This window comes from Nannobrachium achirus (assembly GCF_963921795.1).
Source record: "Nannobrachium achirus genome assembly, chromosome: 9".
Classification (NCBI taxonomy): domain Eukaryota; kingdom Metazoa; phylum Chordata; class Actinopteri; order Myctophiformes; family Myctophidae; genus Nannobrachium; species Nannobrachium achirus.
In genome coordinates this window covers 53,305,622-53,316,854 of record NC_137818.1, presented here as the reverse complement: position 1 = coordinate 53,316,854, position 11,233 = coordinate 53,305,622, and the positions used below count along the sequence as shown (strand labels likewise).

Genomic DNA, 11,233 nt, shown 5'->3' with positions numbered 1-11,233 from the left:
GTTGATATAGGCTCATTAGGCTGTGCTTCACCGAAAGAGAACAGAGATAGTTTCCCCACGTCTAAATTAAACAACGTTACAACAACCTTGCACAAAATAGCATAGGCTAATTATACCAAGTAAATTGATCGGCGGTTCGCACATCCTTCAGAAAACTATGTGTAGCCCTTACACACAGCGATCGAATTCACAGATGTCCGCAAAGAAAGAGAGACATATGGATTCAAGCCATTCTCAAGCAAACGATGAAGAATAATTTGCAGTCATTATAAAGGCGAATAAATATGAAAGTTGAATTCAGTCCTGACCGCGAAGTTATTTTGGAACAATTCCACTGGCAGCAGCAGCAGCATGCATGTTGTCCAACTTGTCCCGCCCCTCCTAAAAGGGAGAGAGCTCTACAGTCTATGGGAGAGAGAGAGAGGCGCTCACACACGCACGCGCGCACGCACACACACACACACACACACACACACACACACACACACACACACACACACACACGCACGCACGCACGCACGCACACACACACACACACACACACACGCGGCACGGAGCAGAACGCACAGAGCGCAGAGCGGACTACAAACTTTCATGGACAAGTTTCCTTCTGGAGCGCACCGTACCGCACGTTGACAACAAGCACAACGCAACATCAACGCAAGGTGAGCGCATACAGTTATTACAGTAGATTATCATTATTGTTTTAAAATGTCGTTACTCGTTACTGTATGATGTTGTTGTGATGAGTTGTGTGCGGGTGCTTTTCTTTTCTTTTTTGTGGAGGATGATGTAGGTAAGTGTTTCCCATTCAGCATGCCAGTGCATAATAATAATAATACACACTTGCTTCAGTCGGTAAAGAAAGCCTGTTCCACACAGATGGAGTGGACAACACTCGAACGACAATATTTAGACTCAGAGGGAAGTATAACTGTCAATAAAGCCAATTGACTAACCGGATGATTATATTGTATCATTGATAGATTCTTAAATCAAATCCAAATGATGAACATTGTAACATTGTAGCTAAGGTCGTCTTTATCAATTTACATCTAAAAAAAAAAAAAAAAAAAGTTTTATTATTATTTACTCATTCAACAAATGGTTGCTCAGCATGTGGTCTGAAATGTTCTAGTAAATTGTAGTGGTCACTTTTACTGGCCATGGAGTGGGAGAACAGAAACATGCAATTCTCACTTGCACTTTCAGAATGAGCTTTCAGGAATCATCATCATAGTTTTTCCAGGGCATTAATTACATCATATCCTCAGTATGACTTTGTTTAGGGAGCCTTCATTAAAACATGTTTGCCTAGTAAATGGTCACTTTTACTGGCCATGCAGTGCAGTGGGAGAACAGAAACATGCATTCTCACTTGCACTTTCAGAATGAGCTTTCAAGAATCATCATCATCATTATTCCAGGGCATTAAATTACATCATATCATCAGTATGACTTTGTTTAGGGAGCCTTCATTCAAACATGTTTGGCTGTGACATCATGTGCTCAATGCTTATAGTGACTGAGGACTTTATCTTATCACTACAGATGCTGGAATTCATTGTATGTTGTGTATGAGTGTGCGACCCTGTGTGTGTGTGTGTGTGTGTGTGTGTGTGTGTGTGTGTGTGTGTGTGTGTGTGTGTGTGTGTGTGTGTGTGTGCGTGCGTGCGTGCGTGCGTGCGTGCGTGCGTGCGTGCGTGCGTGTAAACTGTAATGTGTCACACTGTGCAAAAGGATAAAGGTCACACAATCTTGGCTACTGGGCAGACAAAGCATACAATGACTGTTTGGAATGTCTCGTAGGCCACTGAACTGGTGTTATAGTGAAGCAAACAGTGCAGCCAATAAATACTTCTCATTCACAAGAAAACAGCAGCCCTTATCAGGATTCATTATAAAGCTTAAGATATCAGACAAACAAATTACATTTCTGTTTTTTCAGCTACAGCATGATGATGTTAGAAGTGACTATGCCAACAAAGTTGAGTTTTTTGGGCGGTTCACCGCTAGAGCACCGAACTGGTGTGGGCCATGTGCCAGTTATGCTCAAGATCTGGTGAGACGATTTCTTAGCCGGTCACACAAAGACATCATTATTCCCCAAGCAGTAACTGCACTATGCTTCATATCGTTGCTGTCAGGAGAGAAAACTCTTATCTTGGAACAACTTTTTGTGGGTTTTGTTTCTTTTTTTTTTTTTAAGATTTATTTTTGGGCTTTTTATGCCTTTATAGGATAGGATAGGATAGTAGACTGACAGGAAATGGGGAGAGAGATGGGGAATGACTTGTGGCAAAGGTCATCCGGATCGGGAATCGAACCGGCGACGCCAGCAGGCATCAGAGCCTAGTATGTGGTATGCACCTTGACCACCAGACCAGCGGGCACCCTGTGGGTTTTGTTTCTGTTGGAAACTCACATCCTACACAGTTTGATCATACTGCAGCGTCACACACGAAAGCATCAAAAGTAGCAGATCCACAAGCTCGAAACGCAGCCCGACACGTTTTGGAGCTTGTAGATCAGCTACTCATTGTCGCTGTCGAGCAGAAACCTCGTATCTCCAAGTTTCTTCGTAAAGCAAAGCCCTGCTTTATCATACAAGGCCGCTGGCCGCCGCACAAAAGTAGTGAAAACAGCAGATCTACAAGCACACAACGCCTCGCGGTGCGAGGCGTTGTGTGCTTGTAGATCGGCATTTTATAAATCATAAATACAAATGAACGGTTTTGGACACACAAGGTTTCAACACGACAACGACGTTTTGCTACTTTTGTGTGTGTGACGTGAGGTTTCCACGTGACAGCGGCAGATATCATTCCACGTGGCCTTGTCTCTGGCTGATGAAGTGATAGATATGATATGACAAGATATGTGGGAGTTTGCCAAAGTTATATCATTCAGTTTGAAGACCTATCATCTTTTTTTACCTCTTTCTTTCAAAATGGATGATGCTTCAATGCATTTTTGCTTTGACAGTGAAGAGCTTCCAGCATCCCTGCCCAGTGAGGTATAGAGAGTACCGTGCCTATATGTGAGCACAAAGTAGAATCTTACACCTGCCATGGCATTTTTACAATGATCTACTTCAGTGTTTCTCAAATAATTCAAGGTCTCCCCTCAACTCTGACAGTGTACAATTGGTACCATTTGTACACTGTCAGAGTTACAGACTTGTATGGGTCAATTTAGACCCCCATAAAGGAAACCACAGAGTCCCTGGAATCCACTTTGAGAACCACTGATCTACTTTACTTTCATCGTAGATAATATAGATATACTGTATACGTTACGTTATACTGACTTTCACCTCTTCATTGTTTCAAAGTGGGGTTCGGACTCTCTGTGAAAACCCCAGTGATCTTAGGGTGGGGTTCCAGGGGGTCCCCAGCAAAATAAGGAGTTGGAGCACCTACTGTAAGCCCTATTTTATTTTTGCTTCTCAAAAACGGGGACTGCCCATAAGTCCGAAGGTTCATTAATCCGAAGGTTCATTAATCCGAAGGTTCATTAGTCCGAATTTAGTTAGGGTTACTGAGGTTAGGGTTAGGGTTAGAGTTAGGCATAGTATTCTTAAGAAATTCGGACTCATGAACCTTCGGACTAATGAACCTTCGGACCAATGCCATGGCACCCTCAAAAACAGCCGCCGATCTACAAACTCACAACGACGTGTCTTAATGTAAGTCGTTGTGAGCTTGTAGAACATCTATTTTCCCCAAAACATTACAAATCTTCTCTTATGGGGGGCCCTGGCACGAAAACTTTTCAAATGGCTGGTGAGGCCAAATACTATATCAAATTGGAGGTCCTTGACATGTAGACATGTAGTCATTTATAATGATTCATTTCCTCTGTTCTTCAGGTTTTGTATGTCTTCATGTAGAGATGGAGAGTTAGTGAATTGTAACTCAGTTTACTGAGAGGCGTGTTGGAGCAGGTTTCTCTCTCATACAACAAGGTATACAATGAGAAAGGAAGAAAGATATAGCATGTCAACATGGACACACTAGGCCTCTCTCACTGCCCGGCTTCTTGTTACTAGGGCTGTCACAATTATTACATAATCGTCTAATCGTGATTATTTGACATTATCGCAATTATTTTGTCATAATCGTCATAATCGTGAATGTTGAAAAATTTCCGAAATAGTGGAAATAGCAGATCTACAAGCTCACAACGCGTCGCATCGCGACGCGTTGTGAGCTTGTAGATCGGCTATTTCCACTATCAAAGTTATTTTTTAAGTAGTAAGTTGTCAAATATGTCAGTAATTTCTTTGTATATTTAGGTTATGTGTCATATCTACAGTACCATGTGCAACTTCAAAGCCTAAAAGCCAAACAGAAATGTAATCATCAACGACAAAAACACAATTAAATCGTTAATCGCCAATTATTTGAGTGACAATTAATCGTCATGTAAAATGTCATATCGTGACAGCCCTACTTGTTACAATCTATGGTCTTCCATAGTAAATGTGTCCTACTACGGTATTTGTACTGAGTGCACCATGTAGGCCAGGGATGTCCAAAGTACGGCCTGGGGGCCAATTGTGGCCCAAGGACGAATTTTATACGGCCTGCGGCTTCGTTCCTAAATTGTATCACAAACGTACGGAGCCCTCTAGTGGCCACTGGAGGGGAAAAAAATATATAACGCTGATTCGTGGCCACGAATTACTATTTCGTGGGCATGAATTAGTATTTCGTGGCCACCAATTACTATTTCGTGGGCATGAATTAATATTTCGTGGCCACCAATTACTATTTTGTGGCCACCAATTAGTATTTCGTGGCCACCAATTACTATTTTGTGGCCACCAATTACTACTTCATGGCCACCAATTACTATACTATTTTGTGGCCACCAATTAGTATTTCGTGGCCACCAATTAGTATTTTGTGGCCACCAATTACTATTTCATGCCACAAATTGCACTGCGGGGCTCCGTACAAACGGCCCACCAGCGTCGTCAAACAAGAATATTTTCCCAGAGTATACTTTGTCAGGTGTTCCCTGTTGTCTCAATCTGAAGGGGTCAAAGAAAGGCTATTTTATTGTATTTCTTTACCTTGCGCGTCTGGTTGTATTTGGTAATGTGAAATAAGGCTGAGTTGTTTGTGTTTTGTTCAGAGCGCATACCTGACAAAAGACCATTGATATTAAATATTGATGATGATAGTTAGATAACATTGTTTAAATGTGACGCAAACAGTGTGTACCGTATGTGACTTTGTGATGGTCAGTAGGAAGGCACATTATGTCAGGAGATGCAGTTGTCCCTTGGTGTTTTAATATCGTCGTTGTCGGGTGAAAACCTTGTATGTCCAAAACCGTTCGTTTTGCATTTAACATTTAAAAATGATTCAAACTAGTGAAAACAGCCGATCTACAAGCACACAACGCCTCGCACCGCGAGGCGTTGTGTGCTTGTAGATCAGCTGTTTTCACTACTTTTGTGCGACGGCCTTGTATGATGAAGCAGGCGCTACTTTGCGAAAGAACTTGGAGATACAAGGTTTCCACCCGACAACAACGCTATACATTTGATACGTGACAACATTGCGCTCTGAACAATGCACTACATTATATCAAGCATATTCTTTTGTACGGAAATGTTCGCAACAAGCTTGCTTTACAAATTGAACACTATTCCGTCTGTGTAGTTATGGAAATACAACCTGGGGTTTGCTTCAATCTCGGATTCTTATAGATAGACAGTCGAGACATTTTAGCATGAAATGTCATGTCCCTTGGCCCTTGGCATTCACAGGGAGGGAAAAACAGGATCAAGTTCAATAGAAAACACCTGGTTTTCAATATGCGCTTTGATTTGAAGTCACATCACTGACTCACGAGGCTGAAGCTTCATACTGCTGCTGTATGTCAGAATACAAACCAGTTATGACTGAATGCTAATAAGGGTATACCAGTAAGACTCCTTAATCGGGAGATAAGCGACCGCCAGGTCGCAGCGTGATTTTAGGGCAAAATGTGTTGGAGCAGTGTCCAAAAATGTGTTTGAAAAAATCGGCCTGATGGTGGCGCTATGTGGGACAGATCCATGTTGATGAGATGAGTGTAGACATACTGTGTAGCGATTTGCGTGATTTTAGGGCAAAATCTGTAGGAGCAGTGTCCAAAAATGTGTTGGAAAAAATCGGCCTGATGGTGGCGATATATGGGACAAATCCATGTTGATGACATGAGTGTAGTAGACATACTGTGTAGCGATTTGCGTGATTTTAGGGCAAAATCTGTTGGAGTAGTGTCCAAAAATGTGTTTTGCAAGAATCGGCCTCATGGTGGCGCTAGAAGAGGGCCATGTGAGAATTGATGGGTGGAGGTTGCGGTTTGGCAGGCAAGGAGTGTGCCCGCGCTGGGCGGGTCCGGCTTATACAAGGGCAACGTGTTGCCAAACACCAACTTGGAGAACGGCCCCGGAGGAGGGTCAGGCTGACGTCTGCTGTCGAGCGGGCGGCTTATTGTCAATATTGGTGGTATAGAGCAGTGGTTCCCAACCTGTGGGTCGGGACCCCCTGGGGGTCCCCAAATTATTTTGGGGGGTCCCCAGATGATTAACTTAATGTGCAACATTGTTTTCTCACTCAACAGTAAGCAAACCAACATAAGATGGAACAACGCCTCGCAACAATAGAACTGTGTTATACAAAATGTAATGCCTCAACTCTTAATGCTCGTCAGGGTTGGGGGGGGTTGAGAACCACTGGTATAGAGCCTAAAGCTAAGCTGAACAGCCAGTAGAGAGCCGTTAAAGAACCAGGGGGCAGGGGCTTATAACAGGTTCTTTACAGACAGTGGTGCTACAATACACCTCGACCATCCCAAAGAAACAAACACTGATGAATGCTGAAGACTGAAGAGACCCATTCTTTGTGAGCGTGTGTGTGTATCACACCATAGCAATGACCGCTATCGGAATATAGAGCCATTTTAACACTTATTTTAACCAGAAATAAAGAAATAAAAATATCACTTACACTGGTACAGCACTAGTTTATTAGATAGATTTGTAGCAGCTGGAATGGTTTATTATTCCAGCAGCTACTATACTGTAGGCAGACATGAATCCTGTTCCTGAGTGGATTCAGATGCCTGCGTGCTGCATGGCATCCGCGCACATCTGCTACGGATTCTGGAGAAGCAAACTCTTTCTACCAAACTGTGCTATCCCGAACTGTAAATCACTATGTTTGATACGTTGTCATCTTCCCGTTCTGTCCAATGCATTCAAACATGTGCACGTGGATTCTATGGCAAAGTACAGTATGTCTCGATTTTCATTTTCTTTTCGATTAGGTTTTTTTTTATTTATTTTTTTATTTACCACCAGACAGTAATGTTTTTAATTTTCAGTCTTTACCTTAGGCCAGAAGTTTGACATGTGCTCCTTCTAGCTATGACAAAGGAGAAGAGGCAGAAATTGTGAAAGTAGCAGATCTACATGCTCACAGTGAGGTAGAGAGTACCGTGGCTATGTGACGTGAGCACAAAGTAGAATCTTCCACCTGCCATGCCATTTTTACAATGATTTACTTTACTTTCATTGTAGATATATACGTTCTGACTTTCACCTCTTCATTGTTCTCAAAGTGGGGAAGGCAGTTTAAATATATACAACAGGTAGATGACGAAGGCTTTCAAAGTATTACTCATCATAATGCATCCTCGGTTGTATTCAAACGTAATCGCATTTTATTTGATATTTTTCTACTTTTACAGGTTGAAAGAGGCCAGCGTAGGAACTCCAACTCCAAAAAAATCCGGTTGTCCGAAGAGGAGCAGCCGCCTTAACCTCGTTGCATCAGTATTACCTTTTTTTTTGTGTGCAAAAATGTACGGTCAGAGGTTGACATTATTGTTTCTATGTTGGACGACGCTGCGTCTGGACGGCTGCGGTGCACAGTCGTGCGTGAACGTGGACTGCCCCGCCCTGCAGAACTGCATCGAGGAGGTCATGAACCGGGGCGCCTGCTGCCCCACGTGCCTCCGGCGGGGCTGCATGTGCGAGGGCTACCAGTACTACGACTGCCTCTCCATGGGCTTCCAGACGGGGAAGGTCCCGGAGGGGGAGTCTTACTTCGTGGACTTTGGGAGCACGCAGTGCTCTTGCCCCCGGGGCGGCGGCAAGATCAGCTGCCGCTTCCTCTCGTGCCCCGAGATCCCGGCCAACTGCATCGACGTGGCGCAGCCCGCCGACGGCTGCCAGCAGTGCAGGCGCATCGGCTGCGCGCACGGCAGCAAGAAGTACGAGGCGGGCCACTCCTTCCAGATGGACCCCTGTCAGGTGTGCCACTGCCCCAACGACGGCGGGCGCCTGATGTGCTCGCCCGTCCCCGGGTGCCACTCGCGCAAGAAAGCCGCGTCGACCACCAGCGCCGCGGACAACAACAACAACCCGGGGAGAGGCATGAGCCGCCCGCTCGACAGCAGCAGACGCCAGCCCGACCCTCCCCCGGGGCCGTTCTCCAAGTTGGCGTTTGGCAACACGTTGCCGCTGTATAAGCCGGACCCGCCCAGCACCGGCACAGAGGATTATGACTACAACACGCTGGCGGAGCCGACGCTGTCCACTCGACAGGAACCGAGGGCCCGCTTCCTGGAACCCACCGTCGTACCGCCGCCGGCAGATGGCGGGACGTCGCGCTCCGCTCCCGCCTCCGGCGTCCACGACGACAGGAGACAGGAGCTCCGAGAGAAACACGGAAGCCGCGCTCAAGCGGGGTGGAGGGGCGCCGGGGACCACCGCCATCACCGCTTGGACCAAACCGTCACTCAAGCTGCAGAGGAAACGACGTCGACACCAGCAACAACAACGACTGCACCACCAGCAACAACCACCGCCTCCACCACCACGCAGAGAGGCTCCACAGAGGGCCTGCGGCCTCCACAGGAAGCCGCTGACAGGCCCGTCCGGCGGCCCGCCGAGCCGGACCGAGCGCTGCAGAACTCTCTGAAGGACATAAGCCAGGCGGCACGCGGGAGACACGCCGGCGGTCACCAGCACAGACAGAGAGACGGTCAGAGGAGCGGCGGCGGCGGCGGCCACGCCGCCAGGGCGCCTCACGGCGGCTCCTCCTCCTCTTCCCGCTCCTCCTCTCAGGGCGAGACGGGGCCAGAGACGAACGCCCCGACGGAGGGCGGGCGCCCAGAGGGCGAGGACGCCCCCGCGCACGGTTCTTCCTCTTCTTCTTCCCAGCCGACCGTTCAGTTCAGTCCCACCAGAGCTCCGGTCAGTAAGGTTCCAGAGGAGGGGGATCAGCCGAGGAGACAAGCCCAGACCCTGCACAACTACCAGGCCCTGCACAGGGAGGCAGACACATCAGAACGTAAGTTTTTTTGCAATAGTTTAGTTCTACTGCCAGATTTATTATTTATTTATTGGGGCTGGTGCCAGCAAAAAGCAGGTAACCTTTGCAATGTTATAGAAAAAGATCTATTCATTATTTCCAAACGATTCTTTTTATTTTAATTTATTATGTGTACTTTAGCCAAGCTGGCGGCAGAGGGCAGCCTTATGCAAAGAATTGATGTGAATTGGGTTGCTCCGCTTGCCGTGGTTCAGAGCATAGAAATGCATAATCTAGATCAGTTCCACAGAGAACAGCCAGGAAGTGAATTGGACATCATTGATGTTTACGTGCGGTGGAGATTTGAAAGCAGCATTACGGGAGATGTTTTTACTGTACACACCCGCGCGACCCCTTAGCTTAAAGTCATCAGACAAGGTAAAAGAACGAGCGTTTGTATTTGCAACGAGCTGGGTTCAAAATTGGGGCGAACAGGGACGTCCGAAGCGGTAAAAGAGTTAAAGTGGTGGTGCCATAGTGCAGTGGTTCTCAAACTTTGAAATGTGAAGGTCTCCCTTGTACACATGGAACCAAATGGACCCATTAGGGTCCATTTGGTTCCATTTGTACACTGTCAAAGTTACAGACTTGTAAGGGTCAATTTAGACCCCCATACAGCAACCTAGAGAGTCCCTGAAATCCACTTTGAGAACCACTGCCATAGTGTACTTTTTCTGTTTTGTATGTGTCTATGGAGTTAACAGTACTCTAATACAGTGATTCTCAAACTTTGAAATTTGAAGGTCTTCCCTTAACTTTGACAGTGTACAAATGGAACCAAATGGACCCGTTATGGTTAATTTGGTTCCATGTAGATCTGCTATTTTCACAATAGAAAGTATATATATATATTTTTCAACTTCGACTTTCGACTTTCTCTGGTGGTAGTCGACTTATGTAATGAAGTCGACTGAGTCAACTTGTCGACTTTTTCGTTAATGCCCTAATAGATACACCTTTATTCACATTTCTCTACACATTCTAACTGACAGTACATTATGGATTTGTTGAAACTCGAATGCCATTTCATTATCAGTTTCGGCGGCCTTCAGACTTCTGCTAAAACTGTAAAGTCATCACTGTGTGTGCTGATGGCTCTTAGTGCAGCGATGACAGATGCTGGTTGCCGCTGCATTATAACTAACAACTGTACTCTCCTTCCTTCGTCTCTCACTTCCTGTGCTCGGGCTGAAGAAATCATAATCACTCTGTACAAGCTGGCTCAGGTCCAGGAAAAACAATGATTCATGGAAAGCCTGCATGTTCCTTAGAAAGCAGCAGGGGTGTCGCACCAAATTCTGGGCCCTGGGTACAAAATAGCAAAATAGCAGATATACAAGCTCACAGCGCGGCACCGAGTGCCGCGCTGCGAGCTTGTAGATCAGCTATTTTGAAAAATCGTGAAAATGTCTTTGAATATTTCATGTTTTTTTTGTGGTGTTCAAACTTTTTTCACGTGAAGGACCCACAAAATTATATGTATTTGGCCTCGGACCCCCCATCTCAAAACATTTAGTTCCAGGGACCCCGCCAGAAGCAAAATTTTAGTATACATAATACATAATATTCAAAGATTTGCACACATTTTCACGACTTTTCAGAAATAGCAGATCTACAAGCTCGCAGCGCGGCACCGAGTGCCGCGCTGTGAGCTTGTATATCTGCTATTTTTCAATAGCTAAGGTATAAAATAATTAAGGCCCCTCCACCTTGGGCCCTAGTAACTCAGTCCTACTACCGCCCCCCCCCCCCCCCCCCTTGTGACGCCCCTGGAAAGCACTTCTCCATGCCTTACTCACACTTCGCACAAAATATGAAGTCAGCAGCTGGTTGCGTTATTGCTCTGTTATAGC

General features: G+C 45.7%; 1 protein-coding gene across 1 annotated transcript in view; it reads left to right on the top strand.

The window, feature by feature from the left end:
• Positions 1-545: 545 nt before the first annotated feature.
• The window catches only part of LOC308291916 (fibulin-2-like), a 113,220-nt gene continuing 102,532 nt past the window's right edge, over positions 546-11,233 (top strand). The window contains exons 1-2 of the mRNA XM_080734062.1: positions 546-665; positions 7,753-9,359. Of these exons, the coding sequence (XP_080590188.1) occupies positions 7,865-9,359 (1,495 nt within the window). The 5' untranslated portion in view covers positions 546-665; positions 7,753-7,864. The remainder of the gene's footprint in view (positions 666-7,752; positions 9,360-11,233) is intronic.